Source organism: Cibotium barometz, chromosome 39 (assembly GCF_041138505.1).
Source record: "Cibotium barometz isolate CiBa-2024 chromosome 39, ASM4113850v1, whole genome shotgun sequence".
Taxonomy (NCBI): domain Eukaryota; kingdom Viridiplantae; phylum Streptophyta; class Polypodiopsida; order Cyatheales; family Cibotiaceae; genus Cibotium; species Cibotium barometz.
Window position 1 is genome coordinate 48443012 of NC_141084.1, and position 13430 is coordinate 48456441.

The 13430-nt window shown below is 44.9% G+C and overlaps 1 protein-coding gene across 3 annotated transcripts in view; it reads right to left on the reverse strand.

Annotated features, from left to right (window-relative positions):
• Positions 1–1184: 1184 nt before the first annotated feature.
• The window catches only part of LOC147616183 (lactoylglutathione lyase family protein / glyoxalase I family protein), a 52403-nt gene continuing 40157 nt past the window's right edge, over positions 1185–13430 (reverse strand). For all 3 annotated transcript variants that reach the window (XM_086778836.1, XM_086778835.1, XM_086778834.1), the window contains one exon: positions 1185–1612. In XM_086778836.1, coding sequence (XP_086634962.1) covers positions 1506–1612 — 107 coding nt within the window. In that variant the 3' untranslated portion in view covers positions 1185–1505. The remainder of the gene's footprint in view (positions 1613–13430) is intronic.

A 13430-nucleotide genomic window follows, 5' to 3' on the forward strand; every position in this document is an offset into this window, starting at 1 on the left:
AGTCCAGATCAGGTCTATATCTCAAGTCTAAAGCTGATTTCAAACACGTCTGCTCTACTCGAGATACAAAAATATGATTTTTAAAATATTATTTTATTTTATTTTTTAAAGGTTCATGTATGCTGACACATCTCCACATTGTTCGTGTGTTTTTTCTCCCAAAAAAAATTATGTTTAAACTTTTTTGATTCTTTGATTATTATCATTTTTAGGTTCACGTGTGTTGACTCAAGAATATTAACTCACACCTCCAGAGTCACATCTCTAGACTCACATGTCCAAGTTCACGTCCTCACGCTCGATATCCAAGTTCACATTTGTCTCACGTCTATAGAATCACATGTTCAAGTTCGCATATGCAAGCTACCATCTTTTCTATATCAACTCCACTCAAGTACTTTCCTTTTATAAAATAACTCTACATTGGACACAAAATTAACTATGATAAGAGTTGATGTACACTTATTGGATAATAATTGTACTTCATTTTTTTCATAATTATAAAGGACAAGAACTTTCCTTGAAATTTACAGGTGATACATATTGTATGATAGAAAAAGCTTCCAAGAACATAAGTAGGTATGTTCGTACGAGTATTTAACGTAATATTAATTGATTTGTACAACGTTACGTATACCAGACTCATGGCTCACGTGTCCAAACTCATGGCTCACGTATCTAGACTCATGGTTGACCTATCCAAACTCAAATCTTTTTGTGTGAGTATAGGCTCACATTCTCAATGCAAGAGTTGGTTAGACTTGGTTTTTGATGGTTTTTTGGACTTCATTTGGTGTGATTAATAATCCTCATCGCAGTGAATGGTTGATATAAAAGTAATTAAGTGTTTTTTGACAAATTTGCATGCCTCTAAGCTACCAATTCAACAATGCATGAAAACGTTATGCAAAATTATGAAATGCATGAACAAAAATTAACTATCCCACTCGTAGTCCACCCTAATGGAACTCAATACTTCTGTTTTCGAAGTGCATTCCACTCTTAATCACAATTGCTAAGCTATTCCTTGGCTCAAAACAATGAAATCTAAGCCTCTTGGACCTCTACTTTGTTGCAAATCACCAGTGAACTAGACTTTTGTCCTTCCAACCCACCAAGCAACAAAGAGAAGTAGCCAAGACCTTCCCTCAACCCAAATGAACTTAACGTTGAAATTCATGAGGATGAAAGACCACGTGGTTATTTTTAATGAGATTTAAATGTCCACTTTCTTAATGGAGAGATACTTATGGCTGAGACTCGTGATCGATGAAGATAACAATTGGGCAGTCTCAAAGATCCTTGTACTCTTTTAATATTTTATTAAACGTTAGTGAACTTTACTCCTACTCCTTCATTGGTCACCATTTGTAAAAGCACACTAATGATAAAATCACATAAAAATGAAGTTGACTGAAGTAGGCCCATAATGACCAAATTGTTCCATTGACAGCCGCTACATAGCTGTTGCTGCAATTCGTTGCATGACTTATCAAAGATGCAGCCTATGCTGTAACACTAGAAGATGACACACTTTTCATGTTCTTTATGTCAAATATCTCAATCCAATAACCATCAGGGTCCTTAATGAAAGCTAAGCCCTTCATTTTGCCTGCAAATTCATAAGCAGCCCGAGTCAAACTTCAAACTTTCTAAAAGAAGCATCCATGGAAACCATGTAAGACAAATCAACTTCTATGTCCTAGAGTTAACTTTGCAGATAGCATGTGGTATGGTCAATTATTGAACTCGATGGAAAAAGATGAACCACGTAGCTTCTTGACACTGAATCTTGTTGAAACGAAAAGAGAACTTCGCCTCCATCAAGTTGGCTCCTATTCACTCCTATTCACAACACCTCCAAAGCTGCACAGCTCAGGGGCCAGTTTCCACGCAAGAGTTTTTTCCAGCATTAAATGATGTAGAAACAGAACAGTCCACAAAACTTGTGGTTGTGAGCTCGACAGATCGGATTTTGAACTATCAAGTTCACAACTGGTTTTGAATTTTTTTTGTTTTTCCAGAAAAACGACTTCTATTAAGTAATTATAAAATCATACACACGGAGATGTCAAACCAAAAGGTAGGAAGATCTCAACCGATCGGGGGCATTATGCTGCCATAAAAGCCCCATAGGAGTGGAGGAGAAGAAAATATGATCGTTCCACTCTCTATATGTTTGCTGAGTTTTATTTGCACAGTTCTAGAAGATCCCTCAACCTGCTCCACCTATAGTCACTCCTATTCATCAAGTAGAAACATGAATACCCTCAAAGGCCTCTAAGCATGATATGCCATGCCGTGGTACTATCAATAATCTCCCAGGTGGAGTCGATACTCAGCTGAGGTGGTGTGTATCATAACTGGGGGATATCCTGAAGCAAACATCTCTGAGCGGGGACAAGTATAACAGAATCTGCTCCCCTGCCCACAAAAAGAAGTTGTGGGCCAGACTGAATCAACCATGCAATATCACCCCAAAGTAATATAGATAGGATTACTCCTCAATCTGCCCAAGAGCTGGGCTACAAATGCCCAGATCCTCTGTGCTCCTTTGCACTCCCATAAGCAATGATACACCGTGTAGAAATAGCCAGAAGTAGGATATCTAGCTCCTCCTGTACGAGTGCCAGAATCTCCTCTGAATGGGGGATGTAATGTGTCATAAGTGAGGCCTGACAGTGGGAACTCTCTGATCTGTCCAAGCATCAGCAACCTAGCGTTACGCACAGTGTAGCTGAAAGGTATGCTCCTCATGGGGTTAGTCACATCAGTCCATTCCCACTCACCAAGGTCCCAATGTAGATATGTGATAGGGCATCCACCATATAGCCATAGGCACCATGAGGCATGAATTTGAGGCAACCGTATGTGGAAACTGGTTTTGAATTTGAGGCAACCGTTCGTGGAAACTCGGCCTCATGAAACTTCTTTTTTTGAAAAAAGATCCTTCTATTAGCTAACAAAGAACCAGCCTCAAAGGGCTAAATACAACCACAAAGGGCTAGATACAGACTCGCCGCCATGTCCAAGGCGGGGATCAAAGAATCAAAAAGGTGGACAAAGATGCACTTCTCGTCCGGCTGGCCGCTCTATGAGGAGAAGGCTATCTCATACGGAGGGGGAGGGGGGAGGGCGGGAGGAGGAGAATAACCACACGTGGTCTATTAGTGCTAAGTGGGATCACCACCTATATTTGTGAGAAAAGGACCAAGCCACCAAAGCCTCAAGAAAGCTTCCCACCGCTTCCGCATGCGATCAAAGCCACCCTGCAACTTCCCCCAAACTGACCGCGGAGGATATGAATGATGTTGGACTCCGTAGGCAGAGGGTGGGTGCCCTCAATCGCTTCGCTGCATCGAGCTCTCTAGATGTACCAGGCTGCAATGCTGCTACAAACCTCCCATCTCTGGCACGAGCCCGGAGTCCAATGATCAGTAGATGGGGCTAGCACTCGTATTGCCAAAATGCGAAGCTGAGAGACCAAAGGGCTAGCCCCCCACATTCCTCCTCATAAGCCATGACAACTTCAGCCTCTGTGGCCCAAGCGACAGTGCCCCATGAAATGATACAGGTCAAGGTCTGTCCATTGTGAAAATGCGAAGAATCCACTGCCAAACCTGCCGAGCCTTCGAGCAATCCCACAGACAATGTCGTTGAGACTCCGAAGGGTGGCTGCACGTCGGACAAGCTGCTAGTCAATCACCAATGGCCAACCATGTGCCAACCGCCAAACTCGTGCGCCAGTAGCCAAAGAAATAGGGTGACCTTTCGAGGCCGAGAACTGTCCCAAAGCCGCTTCCAAAAATCTAAGAGAAACTGCTATGAGAGGCCCTGTGACTGCCAGTGAACTGCGGCTGCCAGGATGCCCTCAACCTCAGGCATCTGAATCATGCAGCCTAGCGCGCAGTGTATGCAAAGAACGGGGTATCCAGTGTCTCCTCCCGGTCAACAGGATCACAACAAGTCCACTCCCTGGGGTCCCACTAGAGGCGCATGAGGGGCCGGCTCTCCCAAATCCATAATCGTCAGAGTCTCTCCCTGGCCACCTTGGCCAACGGGGGGTCAATGTGCCGCTCATGTGCCTGAATCCAATCACCCTCACCCTCTGTAAGGTGCAGCCACTAAAATCATCCAGAGGGGGCTCTGATCTCTCTAATCTGCCACGGGGTCCAATAGAAAAAGTGAGCAAAGCACAGCTCACATCCGTGCCATGGACTGCCAAGAGAATATCATGCCTAGTAAACACGCCCAACCACTGTGCGGGGAAGGGGGGGGGGGGGGGGTCAGGTCTAAGATAGGGGTCAGCCACTGGAGAATAGCAGAGTCGATGTCGTTGGCCTCATGAAACTTCAGAGAGCATCCGTTGTAAACACGTCGAGTAGGCCACCTTGGGCATAAGACAACTAGTAGGGAAGAAGGAGAGAGAGCAACCAAGATGGGACAGGCTACAGATCCAACAAACAAAGCAAGACAATGAAAAGTGGGTAAAGCTGCTGCCATTTCTGTTTCCATCGGGAATAAGCAGCCCACTTAATGGCTACGAGCCTGTTCCATTTATTTTTTGACCAAATTGTGAAGTACAACACTTTCAAGAGGACAATTTGACATTGAAACAATGCAAGGTTTATCAAATGTTGTAGATTTGCTCAAGGAGATCAGTTCAGTGATCCTCCGGTCTCGACAAGGGAGCTTGGGAGGGAGCCTGTTCCAAAGGAAAATCTTCTAGAATCAGTCGGGTAAGGCCTGGTACTTCTTAAAAGCCCTCGAAACTGTCCGGGTGGTCTGAACATAGATCACTACACAGCGTGCACCAATCCACACTTCCCATTTAGCCTGCATGTGGTTTATGAGAGGAACGTTAGGTACTCCTAGGACCTAGCTCACACCTAGTGATTACAAGAAAATCTTCTAGAATCGGTCATGTAAGGCCTAGTAGTTCTTGAAAGCTCTGGAAACTGTCTGGGTGGTCTAAACATAGATAACTAGCCTGCATGTGGTTTACAAGAGGAAAGTTAGGTACTCCTAGCTCACACCTGATGATTTGGATCCTTGGACACGTTTCGGAGAATCCGAAAAGTGTGCCATTTCCAATCACTATTAGGATGAAACTTGTGAAACCACCGAATCACTAGGATTGTGTCTGCTCCTTCAAAAAGGACACCCGTGAAATCTTGCACAAACTTTGTGCCCTGGATGACTAACTTAGCACTCCGAGCCTCATGATACTCATGGTCATACCTGTGCTAAATCCCTTAACCTGCTTGTCTACTAAAGTCAATGAGAAATAGTCCTCCAAAGTATCATGTTCCGTAATAACATTCTCCATACTGCCGCTATCAAACAAGAGGACTCTCTAGACACCTGTATAGCCAAAGATCTTGAGGAACTCATTGCGCTCATACTCCAGGTCATGGGTGCCCTTCTGCTTACCTTCAAGCTCAAGCTAACAATGGCGTCAACCGTGGGGGGATAGGGAACCGAAGAACTAATATCACTCAGGAGGGGGAGGGTGTGTCTGTGTGGGAGCCTCGCTCACCACTGAAGCTTTAAGACTGGTGTTGTGGTCTGGGCAAGAACTTTCTCAAGGCACGCCCTAGAAGTATGCCCTATTGTATGACAATAGAAGCATCACCCGTGCGCGCTTCTCTAAGCTCCCCCCCAATCTGCTCGTCACCTGCACCCCCCCCCCCCTTGCGCTACGCCTCCCCCCTTCCGCTGCTATGAGCACCACCACTAATTTCAAAAATCTGACGCTAGCTACAATAGCGAGGTCTGGAATTCTGCGCCATGCCCTGATCCATGTAAGTATCGGCTGTTTTTGTTCCTGAATGTGTGCAAATGTTGCTGGTATAAAGATGGGGAAGTTGTAGCACACATGCGAGTCGCGCATTTTGGCTTTCTGAAATTCCAGCGGTGTCCATCTTCTTTTAACTGGCATGTATAATGGATCGACCCGCAGTGTTGGTGGCGTACTCATGTACACTTGGCTGTATTCTGGAATTTCCAGGTACTCCTTTCTCCAATCGGGCTGAATTCCAAAATCTTCCGAGTGGGGGTGCTCTTCAGTGGTGACTATGGTGGCGTAGCCACCTCTTGTGTGCACAGGGTTTGCTTTCCGCCACCTGCGGAAACAATAGCTGATCATAAATGTAACTATCCTTATCTCCAGCAAATCAGCTAACTGAGGATTGGACAGCTTTGTGTGCTTTGCCACATTCACCCATAATGTGCCCTCTCCAGCCAATGGAAGTAGTTCTTCTAAGTCAAGTCGTGGGACGCGGAGAGGGTATGGTACATTATGCTGTTTTGTTGGAGTGACTTCTAAATATGCTTCTGGCATGATCCAGTGTGTGGGCTCAAATGGAATAATATGCATGAGTACCTTGAACATTAACTTTGGCTTCAAAAGAGGATTGCCCGCATGTATGAGCCCCTCGTACTCTGCAGCTGACAAAGAATCCAAGATGCTATCATCAGTAAAGGGTTCAAGATTATCTTGCAAGATAGTGTCTTACCTCTTGAGAGTGCCTTGTTGGAGATGGGTGAGGTGCCAGTACCTCCTCGGGGACGAGTGTTAGTGGGAAAATCTATCTCAGGAGGATTAAAAAAAAAGAAAATGCACTCAGCCTGAGATGTGTTAGTAGGTTGCGTGTTAGGAAATGGATTAAGTAGCTTACTAGCGACATTAGAATAGACAAAGTAAGTTGATTTTGAAAATGAAGAAGAAGATTCTTCTTGACGCTGACCTGTGCTAAGGAGTGGGTGGCTAGGCTTATGAGACTTAATAAACTCCCGTAAGTCTGGAATTTCTTCTTCGTTGATAGTGGGAAACTCTATATGGGTAGCATCAAAATTGTATTGTACATTTGTCAGCATGGCTTCTAAATGTTTGTAGATATTAGTGTAGAGTTTTAGAATGCCAAAAGGATGATAGAGAGTGGACTCACATAGATTTAGATGTTGGTGAGTGTTATATACCTCTAGCCAGCCGTGACTTATGACCCATTGGTAACTATGTGCTACTACTTCGTAGTTGGCGGGCGTCTCTGGAATGTCATCTGGGACAAACAGGTCTAACTTTTCGACACTGTTGTCCAGAATTTCTGAGTTTTGGAGAACGCGACACCAACTACGAAGGTTTAGCATGATAGGATGTAGAGGATAGAAAAAGATGTCCAAGGGATTAGTCAATACTAAGTCGCCCCTCAAAATTTCCATGATTACGGTAGGATCAGCGTCTCTTTCCGTATTTTGTTTGATTAATGTTAGTTCTCCTAGGCCTATATCCTCGAATAGATTTATATCATATTGAAGTAGAGAGAGAGTTAGTGTAGACAAAAACAAAGAAAGAGTTTGAGGAGAGGCCTGAGGAGTTACTGGCAGCTGTCCCAACTCGGAAGCACGCTCAAGGAGGAGACGAAGATCATCACTGGATTCCGGCCGCTGACTTCTTTCTTGGATTGCGAGCTGACGCTCTAATTCTTGTATGCGAAAGTCTGTGTTGCTAAGCAGGTTTGAAATAGACGTTTCTCTGACCATCCTTGCAGCATCCAATTCTTCAAATCTTCGTGTTGCATCTTCTTGGGCTCGCCGGGCAGTTGCTTCCCTTGCCTGAGCTTCAACAATCTGTTGGGGTCTTTGGGCCACCAACCTCTGAGTGTCTTGAAGTTGTTTTGTAAGCTGTCACTGTCTCTTGGTGTGCCAACTCATTTCTGTGTGCTTCTGCCTGGCTTGCACTTATTGTTTCATTAAGAGCTCTGATCTTCTCTGCATGAGCCTTGTTGGTATGTTCCCTTTCATGTTGTAGATTGTTTGCCCTCTCTTCCTCTGCTTTGAGTTGTGTTGTTAGCTGCGTGATTTGGTGTTGCAATGCTTCTTCCTTGGCCCTGGCATTGGCTTGGAAGTCCTATACTTGTTATGCATGGAGTGTGTGAGTTCCTTTGTGTGAGTGACTTCTTTCTGGAGTTGTTCCTTCGCTTGTTCCAATTTGGCATTGAGATCAGCATTCTCCTTTATCCTTTGTACTATTGTTTGGCTTAATACCATGTTATTATTCTCCAGTGCATTGTACCTTTTCTCCTGCTCTTCCGTAGCTTTCAAACTCTTCATAATGACCTCTTTGTGGGTTGTCTCAGCTGCTTCCAATTTTGCCTTTAACCTTTGTACTTGTGCGGATGTATCTTTTACTTGCTTCCAGAGGGCAATGTTACGGTCATGGAGCATATGTGTTGTCAGGAGATGGCATCGCCAAACTTTTTGTTCCTGCTCCCACATTGCATTGGTGCTTGATTCTGTCTCCAGCCCAGTCTGTGGTTGGTTGAGCAGCTCGTCAAGGCCTTCCACGATCTCCTGCAAGAATTGTTGATAGTCGATGTTCTGCAGGGAGGCCAGCTGAGGTAGTCTTTCTTCATCTTCCAATCTTCTCCTCTTGCTTGGACTTGATGGCTCTGGAGTTCTTTGTCTTTTACTTGCTTCCATGGGGGCTTTTGGTTCCTGTACTGGGACTGCGGCTGCTTCCACATCTTGTCTTCCCTCAGCTTGTATTAGCGTTGCTGGTTCTGGAGCCGTCTCTGTTGGCGTGTCTGCCAGACTTGAGTCTTTGAGAGGAGATAAGTCTGGAAATATAAGTTGGGCTGGACTTGTTGGAGGAGTGATTTGTTGCCGGGGTTTCTGTGTGGTATGGCTGAGAATATTTTCTTTCAATGCCTCTTTGTAAGTGTGGATTTCTGTGGCCACTTCCCCCTCTAGTCTTTGTGACTCACCAGCAACATCGGTAAGCACTCCCCTCATCTTTTTATCTGTTCTCTTCTTGCGATCTTTCTTCATTTGCTTTATTATATCCTTGGTCTCCATCAAGATGGCTTGCCCTTCGTGTACATCTTCAACTGTTAACGTGGGCTGGTCTGGTAGCAGTGCCAACAGCATATGTTCCTCCGTTTCAGGCTCCTTGAGAGGTCTTTTTGCTACATGCTTGAGAACCTGTGTGAGAAGATATGGATTAGATATTTTTGATTGGTGGGCCTTCAAGTAGTTCTCCATCTCCTTATGTAGATAGTATGCCCAATCTTCTTCTTTCTCTTCATGTACTTTTGCAATTCTGTTGAGACCGACTCTGTTGTATCTGTCTACTGGCTTTATTTGCATCATCAAAGACATGGCCCTGCAAGCCTTCTCTGTAGCCTCATCTTGGATATTCTCATATTCTGCACCATTCGAATTGTATGAACTCTTCTTCAGCATGGCCTCCAGAGGCATCTTGTCAATGATGTGTTGGTGGACCCTGATTGCGGCTGGAAGTTGCAGAGCTTTCCTTATTAAGTCCTCTGTGATGCGGAGTTCTTCTGTAGCGTCGTCTGCCTTGGTGATTCACCCTCTTTTGGTCCCCTTGTCGTAGGTCTTAGGTACTCCGCGCAGAGTTCTGTGTCAGTAGTGCGAGGGAGTATGTGTGCCATCCTTCCGAGACCTACTTTGTCTAGTTTTGCTTTAACTTCAGCCTCTTCCAGTATTTGTAGACATTCCGAGCTGTGGTACTGGAGGGCTACCTTTCCATGGATTGTATCAGCTTCCTTGCAGATGATGGTCCCATGGAAAGGTTGGGCATAAGGACCCAAGAAGTTCAACTTCGTTCGTTGCGTTCCATGTCTTCTCTGGCTAGTTGGGGATCCAGTAGCACTGCTGGCTTGAGTTGTAGATGGGTTCTCGTGGGCTTCGGACTTCGAGGCTGACATCTGTATTAGGCACATAGGATCAATCGAATGACTGGTGGGATTGATATCTTTTTCTTTTTCTTTTTCTTTTAAATATATTTCATGGGAAATAAGTTAGTTTAATTGAAGAGTTCGTTAGTGTAGGAGCAATCCTCTGGTGTGTTAATAGTCAGTTCGTAGCAAGGTAGGAGTGAGCACGTGAATGTGCAGGTCGTGAAAAGGTTAGTCCGTGAAAGGGTCAGGCCGTGAAAAGGTTAGCCCGTGAAAGGGTGAGGCCATGAAAGGGTCTGGCCATGAAAAGGTTGGTCCGTCAAAGGTTCAGGCCGTGAAAGTGCAAACATAGTTTTCGTGAAAGTGCAGGCCGTGAAAGGCTCTTGCCGTGAAAGTGCAGACTTAATGTTCGTGAAACTGCAGACAGTGTTTTTCATTGTTTGATTACGATTGTTTGGTGTATGAGAAAACACCAATCTTTTGTTAATTTTTTAAATGATACATTTGTGAAGGGCTACAAGTCATTTGTGTTACCACTTAATGTGTATTTTGATTCTTGAAGAACACAAAACAAAAACAAAAACAAAAAAGAAAAGAAAAGAAAAGAAGAGGATCAAGCTCCCACCTCGAAGGGATAGTCGAGAATCGCTAAAGAGAGATGGCGAGCTCGGGAGATGCACACGGAAGCGAATGCAAGCGATCAATCCACGCACACGATGCGAAATGACAACAAAAGGGAAGAAAATCGATTTTATAACGCAGTCGTCGAACAGGACGGCTATCTTAAGAATGCCACGTGACGCTGCGTGATTGGCTTGTGAAAAACTACCGTTTCACGGCGTGAACTATTTTGAACTTTTTCACGGCGTGAACCTTTGTAATGTGGTTCATGGCGTGAACCTTTTTTCTGTAGTTTCACGTGGAATGCATAAAATCGAATTCTTCTCATTTTTCCTTTATGCTCAAGCAGTCAAACATGCACATGATGAGTGAATGATACATTGCTTACCTCGTACCCATTTGTGCAATCATTGGATACCTTTTGTTTATTGCCACGAGAACCAAGAGGTCACCCGAGCACTTTTGGGCATTTGTTGGTGCAGTTGTTTTAGTTCCATGTGGGAGTTTTTTATTGTTCCTTCCACCCAACTGAACAATTTTGTCACTATGTCTGGTTGTGGAGGGCTTCTATCTGCATCTCCTTGCTGAATTTGTTTGTTTTTAACTCTAAGTTCCCTGTTCAATTCTGTAGCCAAAGTGGGTACTTTCGTTGCTTTGGGAATTCCCAACCCACTTGTTTGAGTTTGCTTTTTCCTCCACACAAGGGTTGGTGTGGTGCTTGCTTGAGTCGGGAGTTGATGTTGCACGCTCTTACCACCCTCTTTTTGATGATTCGACCTGTTTGTGGTATTGGCCACTAAGTGGGGTGTGGGTACCCATATTGCTGCATTGCCTTGATAGTATCCTTGTCGTGCTCGCAGTAAGTCCTTTCGGACCCATTGCTTACGGACTCCTTGAGGTCTCTTTGGATGCTTGGAGTCCTGCCAATTGGTTCGAGTCAACAAGGTCTGACTTTTGAATTGTTTTCAGGTTCTTCTTGGGTCCTTTATATCATTCATGGTGTCCATCTTGTTTGGTTGATCTGTTAGTTGATTCTTGGGCACCCACCTCTGTGTACCCTTACATATAGGGTATTGTGTGGGTAAGTGTCACTAGGTGGTGTACTTTGCTGCAGTGGTTTTCCCTATTTATTTCTTTATATAAATATCTTTTTCTTCTTCTTTCTTTGGCTGCTGTTACTTTCCCCCGGATCTCGTGGAAGAGCTAGGGCCATTGCATTGTCACTTGGGTCACCCAGTGGGACATTGGACCAGTGGATGGCCAAGCCTGAGATATGCACTGAAATGTGACTACCAGTGAACAGGACATGGTCACTGGATGAAAGGATAGGCCAGTGGATTTGGCCAGAAGCGACGGTTCACACCAGTTAGTGGCCGCCGCCTGAAAGGTCACTGTATCTTGATTTCTAAGCAGATTCTGAAGTGACCATAGAGGTCAAAGATCGTCAGGAGACCATAAGGAATGCAGATGACGTCATCCCTAAAATTTAGGAAAACTGCTATTTTTGGACAGTGATCAAATTTGAAATCTCTTCGCGTCAATCTCTCCGGAATGTTGCAAGGATCGATAATCACCAAAGGACTGATGTCAAAATGTTAGCAGATCGAAGAATTTTTAGACCGGAAGGCTGGAACGGAAAATGAGCTGCATGACTGCCATGTGGCAGCTTTTAGGCCAGTTTCTAAGTACAGGAGGCTGGGCGCTTGATTATCTTCCCCCTGGGCTCATTTTTGTGGTTGGCAGGTGGATTGTTGCAGGTTAAGAGCTATTGGAGTTTCCCCTTCCCTGTTCTCTATGCACTGAGGGTTGAGCTTGCTCCCCACACCTCTCTTAACCTATATTCAGCTATGGTAATGCCCCTCTAGTGGGCTACTCTCATGAATTATGTACAGCTGTGTGGGGAATATGCTTTTTGGCTGAGGCAAGAGCCTCCTTTGACAGGAACAAGAGCAGCTAACTGCTGCTCCAAAGCAGGAACAGGTGAGGGTAGTTACCTCACCACGCAAGTGTCCAATTCAGCACTAAATCAGTGCTGTTTTTGAACTGTTCTGGGGCTGTTCCAAGGCCCAGTCGATGCCAGATTGCAGAGGGACCTTGCTAGGGTCTACCAGGACAGTGTGGTGGTTGTACAGAGCTGAAAACAGGTCTGTACAGAAAATACAGCAAGCTGAAATTCACTGTTTTGGACTCTAATGGGTAGGTTGAGACCTGTGGAAGTGAACTCAGTCAGTTGGGATTCATTCTGAGTTGTTTTGGGACAGTTTTAAAGCTGTTATGCTGGCAAAATTCTCCCAGAACTTGTAAACTTCAGCAGGAACAGGTAGAGTGCTCAATTGCACTCCCGCTTTCTATTTTCAATCTCTTAATCAAGAAATAAAATACCGCAAGGGGCGCCAGACTTCGGGGCCAATCTGGTGTTGAGCGAGGGAGCGAGGATTCTGTTTGTGTGTGTCATAAAGTCCAGGTATTTAATTGAAAGAATTACTACGTTATGTGTCCATAGCCCGGTTTCATGGTTCCGTTGCCGAGACAGGGTCCTCTTTTCTGCAAGAGCCTAGACACGGATTGGATTGGGTGAACAAGAGACACACAGAGAGGTACAGCTGATTACAGGTGAGAAAGATTACGCGATCTTTCTTTGGATACAGGATTCCTTTGAGGGCTCAGTAGATAGCATGGCAGATAAGGGAAAAGGAAAGCTCCCGGCAGAAGAGAGTTCCTCTTCTACCCGCCGACACCGTAGAGAGATGACACGTGCTAGGGTGTCAGCATATGAGCGGACACAGCCATTGTCACAGCCAACCATGTCAGTAGAAGAACAGGAACAAGAGGATTTATTTCGTGCGCAGCTCCTAAGCATGGTTGGTACCTTTGAACAGCTGGTGAAGAATCCTAGGATGAAGAGATATTTGCAATCAAGGACAGGGGATTCCCAGGCTGAATCATCTCAGCATGCAGTTGAGAGAGCACAGGAACAAGTGCCAAGGATGCCACAGCATGTTGAGCAGACACCAGCAGTGGCAGCTGATCCAGTGCAGCATGTTACACAGGCACAAGATCAGGCAGTTAATGGTCAGGGCAGTAATGCACAAAAGGTTCTGCCGACCA